Here is a 16,986-nt window from a genome sequence, read left to right on the forward strand (position 1 = left end):
CATTTTTGTCCACCAAACTGGTAAAAAAAAGACACATAGGTGAAGACCTAAGAGCTACAAGGTGGTGAGGCTCAGAGAACACGCAGTCCCCGGCCAAGCCCGGCCAGCAGGGGAGGGCTACTGACAGCAAGTCCCCAAAACAAGAAACAAGAACCGCACGCTGACCCAGCAGCAGCCGGCCCAGCCAGCCAGGCCCACTCACCCTTCAGCTCATCGGCAGCAAAGAAGGCAGCAAGGCAGTCTTCCAGGGTGACGACCGGCCCCCAAAACCAGCTGGGGGTACAGGATACCACAAACCTGCAGAGACAGAAAGGGGGTGGTGGGGTGCTGCCAGGGCCTTTAGACAGAGGTCTGCTCAGGCTCAGAGAGGCAGCTTGGCCCGTGGGTGGAATGGGCGGAGGGCTGAAGCCAGATATCTGGGACCACCAGCTAGCAGGTCGGTGACCTTGGGAGGGTGACATGACCTCTCCCTGAGCCCGCCTTCCTCATCTGTGAAGGGTGCCCGACAATGAGCGGTATGGGTTCCTGACATCAGGCAGGTAAAGCAGTGGGGCCTTGGAATGCCGCCCACTGCCCTCTCCCGGCCAGGCCTGGCCTCCAGCTGCCGTCCTCCTTTCCAGCTGCCGCTTGGTCACTCCGTTGTTACCTGCCTTCCAGTCCAGGCCACCCCACTGTGGCCAAGGAACACCCCCACCCCACTTAGCCAACTCCTGTGCATCCTGCAGCCTCGAGCTTCCTTCCGGACTCTGCCCTCATCCCTGCAAACACTTGTACTTCACTGTTTAAGGTCTGTGCTGCCCAGGCTGCGAGTTCCACGAAGGCCAGGCCAGGGTGGTCTTGAGTCTCTAGCGAGCGGGAAGGTGGGCCTACCTGCGGATATACTCCACGATGAAGGCAAGCCAGCCCTGGGCGGTGTAGCTGTCCCCGCAGGCACCTGGCTTGGCCGGCACGTTCTGGTAGATCGCTGAGTGGAGCTTGGCCAGGTCCTCTTTGCCAGGAATGGGCAGCGACAGGTCCTGGAAGGTCTCCACCGTGGTGGACACCTGTGGGGTCAAAGGTCAGCCTCGGTCTCCAGGGTTCCGCTCTGCCCAGACTAAGCAGGATGGCAGGTGTGGGGCAGTGGGCCTGCTCCCCAGCCCTGGGACACAGAAGCCCCCCACCCAAGACCCTCCCTAGAGAGAGACAGAGGCATCACGTGGAGAATCCGCCCCCCTGTCCAACCTGACTGAGGACCGCCGAGGCCACTGCAGGCCAGTGCCTCCCTCCCCACCAGGGCACCCACCCGGTCACAGGTGAGACACTGCACGAGGCTGAGGACGGAGCCGTCGAAGATGTCGGAGATGACACTGCGGTAGCGCTGCTCCTTCCGCCTCCGGCTGCCGGCACTCGGGACCTGGGCTGGGGTCACAGCACGGGGCTAGGCCCAGCCCCATAGGCCTGTCTGGGGCAAGGGGTGGGCGCTGGGGCTGGCTTGGCTAGGACATGGGGTCAAATCTGTGTGAGTTACGTGACTGGGTCTGCACTTCTCCACCCGGTGCCTCAGTCATCATCTGTAAGATGGGACCCCCCTCCCCCACTCACATCCCAGTGGCGTTAGGAGGGTTCAGGGAGGCTGCGGAAGGACAGCCCCCGGCAGAGAGTGCCCAGCAATGACAGCCACAGGCATGGTGTCCACTCCCGGCCCTGGGCTCCACATGGAGACATCCTGCTGACCCACCCTCCCCACCGGTCCTCCGAACCTTTCTTGAGCACGTACGACGGGCCCATCCTCACCGGGCTTGCACGAGGAGGGCTGCTGGCCAGCTTGGCGTGGCCCTCGTGGTGGTGGCCGGGGCTGCAGGGCCGAGAGGCGCTGCGCATGTGGGCCTCGTTATCCGGCTCTGGGGGCAGAGAGCGGACCGTGCTGGACTGGGGCAGCCAAGCCAGCCCCAGGGCCTGGTCAGGAAGAGGCCCGCCAGCCCCTCCTAACAGGACCAAGGCCTGAACCTGCCGTGTCTCCCCGTCCTGCACCCACCCCAGCCCCCAACAGACACGCAGACCATGCTGTCCACACACCACGTTTCCAGTGGACAGCTCGGGGCTCCAGGGCGGGCACCCCAGCTTTGTCAGCTGAGTGAGTCTGCAAACGTTATCTAGCCGATCGATTTTTCACCCGGAAGTTGGATCTAGCGGTAGAATCCCCCCGGAGGGAAGAACTGATGGGGACTGCGTGTCGGTGCTTGGCACACAGCAGGTGCGGGACAAATGGGGCTGTGGTCCCCAAGCAGCTGTCTGGTACCTGGCGTCCGGCAGGGGCTGGTGGACCGCGGTGACGGTGGCTGAACCTCTGTGGGCTGGCGGTCAAGGGCGGCCATGGCAGTGTCCACGTCAGCATCCTCGTCCACCTGCTCCGAGTTGGTGCGCTGCTGGCCCCAGGAGAACTTGCGATCCTTCCTCCGCTCCTTCTCGGAGATGGCGCGGCCCGCCTCGTCTGGGATCAGCAGCTCCGTCTCGGCCTGCGAGCCGCCCCCACCGCGCCCCTGCCCATCACCCTCACCCCGGTCGCTGCTTGAGTCGCAGGACAGGAACTCGTCCTCTGACGGGCTCCGATCGCCCTCCCGCTTCTCGTCCGAGTCGCTCGAGTCCGAGTCCCGAGCCTCCGTCAGGGCCGCCGTGGCCGCCACCACAGGCTCCTTGAGCTCCTCGTGCAGCTGGTCCATCAGGCAGCGCAGGAACTCCTGGGTGTCCTGGAACCAGGGGCTGCGTCACCGGGGCTGTCCCTGGGGGTGGGAGGAACCTGCCACAGCACCCACTGCCTCTGCTGACGAGGACGCAGCTGCTTCAGCCGGCGGGGCCTTGCTGGCGCCCTATGCAGATGCGCTGATCAACCCCTCACGGCACCCTCCAGGGCAGTTCTGTCCTAACGCCCGCTCTCCTGAGGACACTGAGGCTCAGAGTGGCCGAGGGACCCCTCCTACGTCACGCAGCTGCAAAGTGGCCAAGCCGAGCCCCCCACCTGACTCCCCAGCTCATGCTCTCCATCACCTGGAGCCCAGCTTCCAACTCAGCATGGGCGAGAGCAGAGGCACCACTATAGTCAGCCACTACAGTCACCTTGCTTGCTGAAGGAGGGGACCCTGGGGGCGAGGGGAGGGACCCCGTGGAAGGACAAGAGTGACACCGAAGGTGTGTGTGCACGTGAGGGCTCAGCTGTGTTCTGCAGGGAGTGATGCCACCTGGCAGCCAGGCTGCCTGCACCTCGTCACTGCCTCTGGTTCTCTCAGCTCCCCGAGTCCTGCTCCAGCCCCCGGGGCCATGCCTCCCCTGAGTCCTGCTCCAGCCCCCGGGGCCATGCCTCCCCTGAGTCCTGCTCCAGCCCCCAGGCCCACGCCTCCCCTTGCCCTTGTGGCCTGTGACATGAACACGGACTCTGAAGGCAGGAGCTCACCTTCCCACAGACCTGGGCATGACCTGGACCTAGCTGCCAGTTCAGGCTGGCTGGGTCTCGAATCACAAGTCATTCTGACTATTGTTCTGATTCTAACTTTTATTCCGACTACGCTATGACTAGGTCGCCAACCCCGCAGGAAGTCAGGGCAGCGAGGCCTCTGCGCAGCCTGCCCACTGAGCCCAGCCGAGAGCGGTGCACACATAGGAGATGCTTTAAAAGGTCAGAAGATGGTGACGGCGGCTGGCCCCAGACAGCTGGGGGCACTTGGTGTCGTGCTGGGCCACTGGGTTCAAAGTCCAGTTCCATCCCTCACGGTCCCTGACCCAGAAGTCAGAAGCAGCCCCCGGCCCCATTCCTGACCCACACGAGGTCACGCAGCAGGCAGACCCAGCGCAGCACCCACAGCCTCACGTCACAGATCTGGGGAGAGGGGCCCCCTTCTCTCAGTTCTGGCAGCGGGAAGGGAGGGCTCTGAGTGGACTTCCTAAGGCCAAGTGTCAAACTCAGATCAGAGAAATCACCTGCCAGCTTATCTGGCAGTAGGGACAGGCGGGAGGGGATGTGTGTCCTGTGTCAGGGGCACTGAGAGGTTCTTTTAAAAAACAGCCTCTCGATACGCCATCCACTTTTCTTTCTGGCTCTTTTAATAAAAGTACTCTATGTTTGTTGCTAAAATCTCAAGCTTTGTGGAAGCATGACAGCATCCTCTGGCCATTAATAGAGGCCCAGACTCAGAAACGTCCCCTGCATTATGTCCAAGAACCAGAGAAAGGGATGCTTCTGGAGTCTGAGTGGATGTTAGGCAGCAGCTGAGTGGCCCTGCTCCACGGTGTCCTCACTGAGAGCCCGAGGGCCAGCAAGGCGCCCTGCACAGCATGAGGGTGGCACTGTGGCGAGGGACGGCTCAGCTAGGCCTGAGTCTCATCCCTGCTGCTATGTGCTGTGTGACCTGAGCAAGTTGTAGAATCTCTCTGAGCCTCATCTCCTTACCTACACCATGGGGGTGATGACAGGGCCCACTTCAAGAGGGTTCTGTGAGGACAGACAGGGCTGTCCTTATATGGCAGGCAGTGACCACCTAATAAATGGCGGATGGTGAATTTTGATCAGTGGACATTATCACTCTCAAAAAGGGTGGAGTTCAGGCAGTGCTGGCTTCTCAGTCCGGAGCCTGGTGTTCCTCCATCTGAGGGTGTGAGCAGAGAAACGCCCAGCAGCCCTCGCCCCGGGAAGGGAAGGGAGGAAGGGCTGTGGGGGCCGAAGTATGGGGCTGAAGGCATCACTCGTGTGACTGCTGCTCTGGGCCTGGCCCCCACATTCAGGCAGCAGAAACGGCAATGCAGACAGGTTCCACTCCACCCTCGAGCCCAGCAGTGAGACCCCGGGCCGTGCAGCAGTCTGGGGCAAGGACCTGGACCACAGGAGTGGTCAGCTCAGCTCAGGGCTGGGGCACATACGTGGCTGTGTCCTGCTTTGTCTTGGTCCCGTGATTTTATGCAATAGAAGGATATCATTGGTTTCAAAGGGGTTCTCTAGATTTACAAAAACTTGTAACCAAATGTTTGATAAAAGGGAAATTCTGCCTGTGGTTTGGGGAAGCAGAAACCCTGTGCCGTGTTGAATGTAGTGCTGGGGCACACAGACTCTGGAGTCAGACGTCCTGAGGTCAAATTTCCCTCCGGCGGGTACCAGCTGTGTGAGCTGGGCAAGTGACGTGGCCCGCTGAGCCTCAGTCTCCCCACTGTCCAGTGGGGAGAACACCAGCAGGCTGCTGGGAGGCACCAGGGTCCTCACACACGACAGTCTGATCTGGAGACCCGCCTCGCAACGCTAAGCTGCTGTTGCTGCCTTCCACGCTGGTCTTGGCCTCAAAGCCAGGCTTGGTAGGTAACTGCCCTGGGGGTCCCCTGGGCAGCTCAGACGGCCTACCTGCTGGGCATAGCCGCGGAACATCGGGTTGACCAACTTGATCCCGTGGGACAGGCTGGTGGGAACCACGTAGCTTGGGCTGTAGGAAGACAAACCCATTAGTGCAGGCGGCCTGCTCTGAGCTACTCAATCCCGCGAGTGCTGGCAGCCGGCCAGTGAGGTCAGACCAGACTCAGCAAGGCGCTTACTGCAACGGTGGGAGGTGCTGACCCGGCCGGGAGCCCCAGCAGGCTCGCACATCCCCACAGTCAAGAAGAAAAATATCAGGTCATGGCTCAACCAGGCAGAGAGCTCTTCACTGGGATGGCACCACTTCCTGCTGGTCCATGACAAGCCTACTTTAAAATTGTTTTCATTCTAAAATACTTAGTGTGATTTTTCCAATTTCAAAAGTAATACACATTCATTATTGAAAAATCTAAAATTTCAGAAAAGCCCAACAAAGAAATGCTACCACTAACATCACCACCCAGGCATAACTACCACGAAGATTTCCAGATTTTTCCATGAAAATACAGACATATACACAACATACATACCGGTATACACTTAAACTTGGCTTCTTACAAAATTGGAATTATATTGCATCATACTGTTTTATAATCTAGTTTACACTTAATACATTTCTATGCACTCATTTTAAATTATTCCTAATTTTGACTTTTCCTGGAGAAACAGGTCTAATCCAAGCTTCCGGTCTTTCAATTCATTTCACACAGGTAAAGCCCCTGCCCCATGAGCGCCAGCCACCACTTACGAGATTCTTTCCTACGTGCACATCATGGCTGCCAGCTGGGATCAACACCAGGTTCAAAGTCTAGCCCCACCTTTCACAAGCCGTGCGACCTTGAGCAAGATGCTTAAATCTCTCTGAACCTCAGTTTCCCCAATTTGTAGACTAGGGTTGACTCTGACCTACTCCTCACAGGGCTGCTGTGAGCATCACACAGGGTAAAATCTGGCAAGTGCTCGATCAAGGGGCCGAGAGAAAATCCCCGTCCCCACACACCTGCCTGAGGTCAGGGGCTCAGCTCACCGTTTCCTGTGCCAGACTTCAGAGACCAGCTTCTGGTAACTTTTGCACAGGGCTGGCTTCTTGTCTGTGCGCACCAGGCCTCCACACTCCAGGAAGAACTGGGTCAGCGGAGGGCTGGGGGACGGGGGAAGTGAGCCAGAGCAGAAGGGAAAAAAAGAGCACATGGCACCGTTTAGAAAGAGCTGGGTGGGGAAGCAAAAGCTTCCTGTGCGGGGGACTGCTTGTGTGGGGGACGTACCAGAGCCCCCTGGAGCCAGAAATGCCTGTGGATGACTAGCAGGATCCCACCTGTTATGGGCTGAATTATGTCCCCCAAATTCATATGTTGAAGCCCTAACCCCAGACCTCGGAATGTGATTGTATTTGCAGATACGGTCTTTAAAGAAGTAATTAGGTTAAAATGAGGTCATGGGGGTGGGCCCTAAGCCAATATGACTGGTGTTCTTACGAGAAGAGGAAATTTGCACAGAGGGAAGATGACATAAAAACACAGGGAGAAGGTGGGTGTCTGCAAGTCAAGGAGAGAGGCCTTAGAAGAAGGCAACCCTGCCAACACCTTGATCTTCCAGAACCGGGAGAGAATAAGCGTCTGTTGTTTAAGCATCCCAGTGGTACTTCGTTATGGCGGCCCTGGGAAACGAATACTGCCCCTCTCCCCTCCCAGGTCAGATGAGCTTCCCACTTGAGGGCAGTGGGGTCAGGGGACGGCTGCCGCGTGAATGAGAGAGGAACAGCACCTGCTCCTCCCGTCGGCCCATTCTGGGGGAACCTTCTGGAGCTGGGAGGCATCTCCTCCACTCTCCTTTTCCTCGTGTTTTTAAACTTTCTCATTACATAAGAAAGATACAATCATCATAGAAAAACTAGAAAATATACGTAAGCAAACAATAATAGTCAGCCTTAATCCTACCACGTGAAGACAGCTACTCTGAAGATTCTCGGGCATAGCCTTCCAGCCTTTTCTATGCAGACATACCCCCTCCCTCCCTCCACATAAACATACACTGAATCTCTACTAGTTGGGACATCTGTGTACCAGGCATAGGAGATGCCCTGGCCTCATGGAGTTGACAGCCTATTCCAAATGGAAATGAATATTTTGCCCCCAAAATGAGATTGCACCACACAAAGCTTTATAATCTCCTTTTTCCCCCTTACCATATTCTGAATGCCTTCCCATTTAAATAAATATTGTCTTGCACCATTTTTTCCTGCACTCACTGTAAGGCTGGCCTACAATGAATTTGCAACTCTAATCATTTAAATTGTTTAAATTGTTTCCAATAAACAACAGAATGATGAACATCCTTGCACAGACAGCCTTCTCTGCATCTCTAGTGGTCTCCTTAGGATAAATTCCGATAGGAGGGATTGCTGGGTCAAAGGGCATGTGTGTTTTCAGGGGTTCTGATGTGTATCCATACACACGTGTCTGTGGGCAACATATGCAACACAGCTTGGGGGCTGCTGCTGCTACTTCCAGGGCTCCCGGGCACGGCCCCTGTCCCCTATCTCCCAGAGGAAGTGACACCTACCAATTGGACAGGGCCTGCAGGGCGGCGTTCATGTAGCAGGAGTTCCCGAGGTTCTTCATGCCCGTAAGGCCTAGGAAACCAAGGCACGCGGGGAGGGGAAGGTGAGCGTCCTGCCCAGTGAGGAATCTCACAGTCCACACTCGGAGACAAGCTGTGGCTCTCGAGCCGCAGGACCCAGCCAGAGGAGAGCATGGTGGCTGGTGTTGCACCCCAGAAATCTGCCAACTAAGTTAATGTGGTTCCTGCTCACAACGGCTACAGTTACCTGAGCGCATCAAACAGACAGACTCCTTTGCCCTCCACCCAGCCCAGCCCACTGTCCACACTGTGTAGGTGAGGAGGCCCAGGTGCAGAGGGGCGGCCTGCCCAGGGTCACACGGCTGAGACAGGGGACATGGACTGCCGGGCCTCCGGGACTTGGCTTGGCAGCTGGCACTCCACGGGAAGCCACCACGCTATACGGTTGGCTGTCCAACTGCCCTTCCCTGCCCACATGAGACAGCGTGTGCAGAGCTTCCCAGCCACAGCCGAGGCCCCCCACCTGGCCCAGCAGCTCCCCCATTCTGGGTGCTGTTACCTCGAGGTTTTAGGTCATCGTCCTCTGACTCGGACTCTCCTTCGTCGGCCACAGCAATAGGGACGGCTTTCAGAGGGTGGGAGGGCAACGGAGAGTCCTGCGTTAAAGACTCAGAGTCAGGAAAAAACAGGAGTGAGGAGAGGAGAGTGGGGGTCAGAGGCCCATGTGCCTCCTGGGGAGGAAGAAGCCCAGCTGCCCAGCCCCCTAGCCAGAGCCTGCGCCGAGTCAGCCCATCTAAGCAGAGGACACGGCGGAAAGAGATGGCACTGGCGGCCTTGCCCTTATTTATGATAATGAATAATAATAATTTATTTTATTTATAATACATTTGAAAAAAATAGAAATGAAGAATAACAACATGCAATCCAACTTTCCTGAGACAACCACTGTTAATAGTCTACGTGGATCTCTGTAGATTTTAAACTGTTAATACACACACATGCCCCAAAACAGGCTATTCTATATATTGTTTTATCGCCTTTTTGGTAAAGAATCATAACCATCTACCACGCCCACAAATGTACTCCATAAACACCGATGGCGCGCCTCTTCCGTGACAGGCACCATCTAAACGTGGAAGAGGGACAATGCGCACACGCACGTCCGGGCCTCCCCGAGCTCCTCCTCCAGCGGGCCAGTCCCACAATGGCTTTGCTGACCACAACCCCAGGCCAGGCCTCAGTGCCTGTGCTCTCCGGGCTGCCACCTTGGGGGCTGCACAGCGCCCTGCTTGGCGCGTGGCCGGGGGTTCCAGGCGTTTCCCACAGAGAAGCTCCTGCAGCGACTCCTCGTGATTCCCCTGGGATACATTTCAGATCTGGGGTTGCCAGGGCCTCTGCACAGGCCTGGAAGCGTCTGCAGTGGCCCCATGGTCTGGGCTCACCCAAGCCCTGCACCTACATGTGGCCTCCCTGAGGGAGGCCTACCCCAGTCGCCTCTGCGTCCTCATCGCCTCACATGGGACTTGGCACGCACCCGGGCTCAGCGAGCCTCTGCCGACAGGAGCTCCTCACGGCACCTGAGAACGCCGACCAGGAACAGACAGCGTCTGGGACCCACCAATCCACGCTCCACCGATGGTCGGGTCACACTGCCCTCCCTGCCCTCGACACGTGTCACCACAAATAAGCTGACCCTGCAGCAGCCCCTTACCTGCTCCGAGAACCTGGGCGAGGGACCTGGCGGGTGGGCCGCCCGCCGCTGCTCCAGGAACACTTCCTTCTCGCAGGCGTAACACCACACCCGGAACGTGGTCAGGTTCACCGTCAGGTTGTGCTTTTTTGCCTGGAGGGCAAGATCCAGAATAAGGTCAAGCATATGCTGGCCCAACAGGTGCCCCGAGCCTGCATCGGGGCTGCCTCAGCTCCCAGGCCTCAGGAAAAGGCCCCATCAGGACAGGGGCCTGGAGGCTCGGCAGCTGCTCACCCTCTGGCCAGGAATGCCAAGGGCTGCTGCCATTTACCAAACACGGACAGGTGCCAAATGCTTGCACCTGCATTACCACTGCTTCTTTGCAGCAACCCTGCTATGATTATTCCCATTTTACAGACATAGCCACTGAGGCCCAGAGCGGGGAATGGAGCCGGGAGGCGGCTGGAGCTGGGGTTTGAACTCCGCGCTGACTGCAGAGCCCATGCTCCCGGCCACCATGCTCACCTGCGCGTGAATGGTGCTGTGGTCAGCGAAGGACTCTCCGCAGCCAACGTAGGGGCAGGCGACCTGGGGAGACAGGGAAGGGAGTGGATTAGGGCTGGCCAAGAGGACTGTGCCAGCGCAGCAAGCCAGTGTCCCCCGTCTCCACCCAACAGGACCCACAAGGAATTGAGGCCCTGCCACCCCACAGTAACACGGGTTTACACACCTGAAGCTCGCGTTGGGCAGGGATGGCCACCATAAAAGCTGCCCCTGCCCTCTGAGGGAGACTAGCTGAGGCCTGGCTACTTGGTGCCCAGATCCTCTCCCTCCACTCACCCCTTTTCCACCAAAACTCACTTCCCGATGGGCCAGTTATTGGGACCCACACTTTTGTGGGGGCCTCACAGCCATTTTCTAATGGGGGACACTGGGCGAGCAGAGGCAGTGGGGGCCCAACGCTGACCTGGTGCCCCACCGCAGGGCCTGCCGGTCCCTGATGACCCCGCCCTTGGCCTTGCGCTCTTCCTCCCAAATCTGCCCATCCTCCAAGGCCAGCTCAGTGCCTCTCCGCCGCGGCCCCCCAGCGACGGGCCGCTTCCCCACAGGAGCGCGTGTGCTCTCCACCGCCATCAGCACCGCACAGGCTGGGGAGGACGCGCTACTGCCTGCACGAGGTTTCCGTACCTGTCTCTCTGGGGTCTGTGGGCTCCCCAGAGGCAGGACCACGTCTCACACTTCTTGCCGTCCCCTGGGGCCCAGACAGTGTCTTGCAATCTACTTTATACGAGTGACAGGCCCAAAAGGGCAAGGCCAGAGTCCCCTGGGGGCCCCTGTGTCTTATACGAAGACAGACTTGAACTGCAATGTCTGCCCCTCAGGCTGTATTTTTTGTTTCTACTTCTGTTTGTTTTTAAAGAAATTTTAAGTCACGGTCATTTTTAGTATGATTATGAAATGCAATAAATACATACTTGTAGAAAATTTGGAAAATACTACAAAACTACAAACAAAAAATGAAAATTACCCATAATCCCACCACCCATAGAAAACTGTCATGTTTTGATATAACTGTTAATCTTATTTTTATTTTTTTTTTGTGAGGAAGATCAGCCCTGAGCTAACATCCATGCCAACTTTTTTTTTTTTGCTGAGGAAGACCGGCCCTGAGCTAACATCTATTGCCAATCCTCCTCCTTTTTTTCCCCCCCTTTTTCTCCCCAAAGCCCCAGTAGATAGTTGTATGTCATAGTTGCACATCCTTCTAGTTGCTATATGTGGGACGCCGCCTCAGCATGGCCAGACAAGCGGTGTGTCGGTGCGTGCCCGGGATCCGAACCCGGGCCGCCAGTAGCGGAGTGCGCGCACTTAACCTCTAAGCCACAGGGCCGGCCCCTAACTGTTACTCTTTTTAACAAGCAATAATAATCAGAACACGACTGGATTTTACTGGATACTGTCTGTGGCCCACACACCCTGCCAAGCCCATCACAGGCATCATCCCGTCAAATTCTGCCCTAATCCCATGAGGCAGGGACAGTTGTCAGTGTCGTGGCCCCTGCTTTATAGGTGAGGAAGCAGAGGCCCAGGCTGGCCCAGGGACAGACCGCCACTAAGAAGTGTCAGGGCTCAGAGCCAAGACGCCTCCACTAGGCCTTGCACACACTCGAGTGTAGTTTTGCCTTTGATGCAGGTGGGATCAATTTAGTCCCGAGTCTTCTCCAACCTGCTTTATTTTTTGTCATTTTCCATGGCTGCCAAGGCAGCCAGCCCAGGGACTCACTGACTCTAGTGGCTTGGGCGCCACACCTGAGTTCACACTCACGCCCTGGCTCCCTGCCCAAAGTTTCCGGCAGTGCCCGCTGGGGACAGGTGTTCCCAGCCCCGAGTCTAGACCGAGCTCCACACCCCCAAGAGCTGCAAGGACATCCTACCTCGAGACAGGCCCACAGGTTCGGTCCAGGAACACCACACGACTGACAGGCTCCCTGCGGCAGTCGAGGGGAGAGAGAAAGAGCAAAGTGTGAGCAGCCTGGAGGCCCTCACCGAGCCTGCCTACCCCAGCCTGGAGGGCACCCCATACCGGCCTCCACGGAGCTGACCTGACGGATGGACGCACCCTGAAGGTCTCAGCCTGAAGACTTTGTTGGCCTCAGAAAGGCCTTCGCCAGCCTACACTCTAAATTAGGTTCCCCAAGGGCACCTTATACTTTATTGTCTGAATTTTATTATGTGACTGCAAACATTGTCAATACACTCATTTGAAACTTAAATCAACAGACCCCTTAATGTGCTCTCTCATCACATCTTCCCCTCATCCTCCATCGCACTGTTTAAGTCTTTTCCCCATCTAGCTATGGGCTCCATGAAAGACGGATGGTCTCTTTTTTTTTTTTTTTAAAGATTTTATTTATTTATTTTTCCCCCAAAGCCCCAGTACATAGTTGTCTGTCATAGCTGCACATCCTTCTAGTTGCTGTATGTGGGATGCGGCCTCAGCATGGCTGGAGGAGTGGTGCCTCGGTGCGCACCCAGGATCCGAACCCGGGCCGCCGGCAGCGGAGAGCACGCAGTTAACCGCTAAGCCACGGGGCCGGCCCAAGACGGATGGTCTCTTTTGTCTACCCTGTGACTTCACAGAGCCTGGAACAAATTAGGAGACTGATAGATTTATGGGCCACAGAAAACACCCAGGTTTCCGGTGGTCTGGGTGACAGAGCCTGCTGCTTGTCTACCAATATCTCCCCTTCTTGCCTCAACAACAGAATGCATGAACTGTGGCTGAGCACATGGCCGGGGAGCTGCAGACTACGTTTCTCAGCCCTCACTGTGATCACAAGGCTCAGTTCTAGCTGATGGGATGACAGCAAAAGTGATGTGTGCTACTTCAAGCTGTGCACTACACCTGCTCTTTCTCCTCTTGCCACTGGCTGGAAGTGGATGTGATGGCGGGAGCGGAAGCAACCACCTTGGACTTAGAGACAAAAGCCACGTGTTGAGAAGGGTAGAGCCACCCTCCCAGTCCTACCTACCTCTGGACTGTTCAACGAGAGAAAAGTAAACTTCTACCTCATTAAGCCACTGTATTTCAGGGTCTCTTTGTTACAAGAACTTAAACTGTGTCCTAAATAATTTTGTCTGCTCATGTCTAGAACAGCAGTTTCCAGCTGAGCCTCCATGATGCCCAGTGCGCAGCCTCTGTCAGCGTAAGATGAATTCTAAGTGCCGGCCTCTGACAGCAGTCACAATATTAGGCTCAGCCAGAAGGGGAGCTGACACCTGGTGAGGGATCATGACAGCTCACGTAATCCCCATCAGTCCGTGCAGTGGCTCACCAAGATCCCCGTTGTTCAGATGAGAAACTGAGGCTCAGAGAGGTCATGCCCTGCTCAGAGCAGGGTCAGAAGGCGAAGCCAAGGAGCCTGGGTCATCAAACCTCCCACGTGGTTTCCCCCCACAATGGTGGCTGTGTCACCCCCCAGGCCTCCACAGGACCTGCTCATTCTCACTAAGCCCAGATTCTGGCTGCGTTTGAACCCGGAACTCGCAGGTGGGTTGAGGAGAAGCAGCTCGTCTCACGCATCGGAGTTGCGATCTGCCATCTGTGATGGTAGGGTCTCTCACGGAGCACGCTGTGGGCGGCAGGAGATCAGTCTGCTCATCGGACTCAGCAGCAGCTCCTGATCTTCCGGAATTTGTAATCTCTGGTGATTTTGTGATTTCACAATTCACTCCCAGCTCCCTGGTTTCTTTTTCATTTCAGTTATTTGAATGATAAAAGTATGCTTGCTTGTTTTAACAGTTCAAATGATACATATATGCTATATACAATCTGAAGCATACTGTATAATATATAATACACATATGTTGTAATAATTTGAAGTTTATCTCTCATACTTTCTTCTGGTACGAACATATATGCATCGATTTGGGGGTGTGTAATTTTAAGGAAAAATAAGATCATGCTATACCTATTTCTCTGTAACATGCTTTTGTCACCAATTTATGGTGATCCTTCTCCGTCTGTACACAGAGACTGTATCTCATTCTTTGCAATAAGTGCACAGTGTCCCACACTATAGGCACACCATCATTTACTCACCCCTCCCCTTCCTGATGAATACTCAGACTGCCAGCAGGTTTTCCTTTTTTTTTTTTTTTTGTGAGGAAGACTAGTCCTGGTTAACATCTGTAGCCAATCTTCCTCTTTTTGGTGAGAAAGATTGGCCCTGGGCTAACATCCGTGCCCATCTTCCTCTACTTTTTATGCGGGATGCTGCCACAGCACGGCTTGATGAGCAGTGTGCAGGTCCGCACCCGGGATCCGAACCCGCAAACCCCAGGCCGCCAAAGCGGAGCGTGGGAACTTAACCACTACGCCACCAGGCTTGCCCCAGGTTTTCCTTTTACAAATAATGCTCTATAAACACTGCTGTATTTGTATCTTTATAACTGGTTCTTACATTTCTACTAGACAAATTCCCAGAAGTGGAATCGTGTCCCTAAAGTTACAGTGATGTCCAGCCCACTACAACATGCATGGTCCACTTCCCTCCATCCCTGTTGGCTCTGAATCGGATCAGCCTGTGTTTTCCCATCTGAAAATGGTATCATCTTGCTTTCATTAGCAATATCCTCAACCACTAGTGAAGCTAAGCATCTCTTTTCAAAAGTTTCTCATCCATTTGCATTTCCTCCATTGTGAGCTACCTGTTCAAATCCTTGCCCCTTCTGAGTATTTTAAAACAATGTCAGTTACACTTTGTAGATTTCCAGATGTTCAGAGAGCTGCTGAAACACACGTTCTCTGATATGCAGGCCTGAGACATCCCCAAACGCTCTTGGTCTTTCTGCTGCAGAGGCGCTCACTATTCCAAAAAGGCTACCACATTCCAGCCCAAATCCTCTCACGTTCTGCCTCCCTCCTCTCACCTCATTCATCTCCCTGCTCTCAGATTCCCCTTATTCCTGCCTCCTCTAGGGGAAAAAGTCCTCTTGGTTTGTCTCACTTCTTCCTCTGCATAGGCTCGGGAAGAAACCCAGCACTAGACAGTGCAGATGCGCCACAGCCTCACTCTGCTCCTCCTCCAGACCACACGGGAAGCAAAACTACTTCAAAAGAAGCCACAGGTGCTTTGAAGAACTGATCCCTCACTACAGGCCCAGACCAAACCAGCTCAGGCCAAAGGCCACCCCGGACCTGCTGCTGCAGGGAGGCTGAACGACCGGCATTTGGTGCCTGGAAAGAACTGGCAATGTCTCTAGGGATCTGAGCTGACAACCCCGATTCTGGGAATGTGCCCTACACACGGCCCTGCCCATGCACAAAACGACATTTCTACAAGGCCATTCACTGAAGCATCATTGGTACTGGCAGGAGCCCTGATGTCCACCCCTGGAGGATCAGTTGTGGAGTCCACACAATGAAATGAGAACAACTTCGAGACAGTGAGAAAGCTGTCTCCATGTACCAATGTTGAGAGCTCCAAGATACATCATCATGTGAACAAAGCAAGTTACGAAAATGTCTATAGTGCGGTACATTTTATGTAATAAAGGGGAAAATGAAAAATAAGTGTATTTGCATGCATGTGCATAGAGACTCTAAAAAGATACAAAAGAAACTAATGTGAGTGGTTCCCTGAGGGTGGGATGGGGAGGGTGGGGACGGGGGTGGCAGGGGGACCTCTTGACATGTATATTCTTATGTTGTTTCATTTCTGAACCACGTGAAAGTGTCACCTATTCACAATGACACGTCCTCCCCACTCAGAGGCCCACCTCCTTGCTTCGGGCCTCCCTGAGCCCCCCTCGGGTCATGTGTGTGAAGACGCCCAGGGACACTCAAAGCATGACTCATTCCCTGCCTTGGAGAGGCTCTGCACCTGCTCCAACAGCTCATGGACAAAGCATTAGTGGCTCCCAAACGGACTGCTCTAAATGGTAATTAATGGCTGTTAGGACACAGCCCCGGAAGGCCTCTCAAACAGACGCCAGCTTTTCCATTTACACAAAAGGCTCAGCAGTGACTGTGGGGAGCCGGTTCTTCCACCGCTTCAGAGCCGTTTGTACCCCAGGGACGCAGTGGCCCTGGGTGTGGGCCTTGGCCCCGTAAGGTCTGACGCTTTACCTTAGATTTGAGCAGCAAGTCCTCTTTGGTGACCTCCCCTATCGAGTCAAGGTGAGGGCAAAGGTCCCTGGAGTCCCCCATCCTGGCCTGGGCTCACCTGCAAAAAACACAAGGATCCTGGCTTACCGGCAGCCACTCTGGAGGGAGGCAAGGCGGGGTCAGCGGTTAAGTACACGACTTCAGTCCCGAGTCCTGGCTCTGCCATACGTCAGCCGGGGAAGCTCCATAATTTCTCTGAGCCTCTCTCTGCTTGTCTGAGAAGTGAGGATGAAGACAACTCCTCCCCTGATGGGTTGCCCAGAGGACCCACAAACAGGTGCGTGCAAGACTGGTAACATGTGTGGAAGCTCCGTACCCACGTCACTTTACTGGTTGTGAAACTGTGCTACTGCTATCGCAGAGGTGTGGTAGCACCAGGGGAAACTGGTGAAGGGTACGTGGGAGCTCACGGTACATATTTGGCAACTTCCTGTGAATTATAATTATTTCAAAAGAAAATGTTTAAAAATACATAACTCAACAAATGCTTCAGCCACCCAATATTTTGGCAGAAATGATACCCAGGAATCTGACTTTTGATTCTAGCTCCAAACTGTTGCCAAGAAAGGTCCAAACCAACCAAAGATGTAAGTGGAGCCAAGAGTGGTCTAAGCAAAGGCCAGGCTGTGTGTCCACCGGAGGGAGGTGGGCCCCGCCCCTCCCCAAAGCCCCCTCCCC

General features: G+C 55.2%; 1 protein-coding gene across 3 annotated transcripts in view; it reads right to left on the reverse strand.

Annotated features, from left to right (window-relative positions):
* USP20 (ubiquitin specific peptidase 20) overlaps window positions 1–16,986 on the reverse strand; it is a 45,927-nt gene that overhangs the window by 13,434 nt on the left and 15,507 nt on the right. For 2 of the 3 annotated variants that reach the window (XM_087418933.1, XM_087418934.1), the window contains exons 4-16: window positions 16,270–16,366; window positions 12,074–12,127; window positions 10,164–10,226; window positions 9,660–9,791; window positions 8,508–8,604; window positions 7,931–8,000; window positions 6,396–6,509; window positions 5,360–5,438; window positions 2,279–2,726; window positions 1,740–1,880; window positions 1,283–1,398; window positions 871–1,043; window positions 203–297 (exon numbers count right to left, since the gene is read on the reverse strand). In XM_087418933.1, coding sequence (XP_087275059.1) covers window positions 203–297; window positions 871–1,043; window positions 1,283–1,398; window positions 1,740–1,880; window positions 2,279–2,726; window positions 5,360–5,438; window positions 6,396–6,509; window positions 7,931–8,000; window positions 8,508–8,604; window positions 9,660–9,791; window positions 10,164–10,226; window positions 12,074–12,127; window positions 16,270–16,350 — 1,663 coding nt within the window. In that variant the 5' untranslated portion in view covers window positions 16,351–16,366. The remainder of the gene's footprint in view (window positions 1–202; window positions 298–870; window positions 1,044–1,282; window positions 1,399–1,739; window positions 1,881–2,278; window positions 2,727–5,359; window positions 5,439–6,395; window positions 6,510–7,930; window positions 8,001–8,507; window positions 8,605–9,659; window positions 9,792–10,163; window positions 10,227–12,073; window positions 12,128–16,269; window positions 16,367–16,986) is intronic. The other variant, XM_087418935.1, reaches the window with a different exon arrangement.

This window comes from Ceratotherium simum, chromosome 29, assembly GCF_057802395.1.
Source record: "Ceratotherium simum simum isolate JZ-2026a chromosome 29, ASM5780239v1, whole genome shotgun sequence".
In the NCBI taxonomy this organism is placed as follows: Eukaryota; Metazoa; Chordata; class Mammalia; order Perissodactyla; family Rhinocerotidae; genus Ceratotherium; species Ceratotherium simum.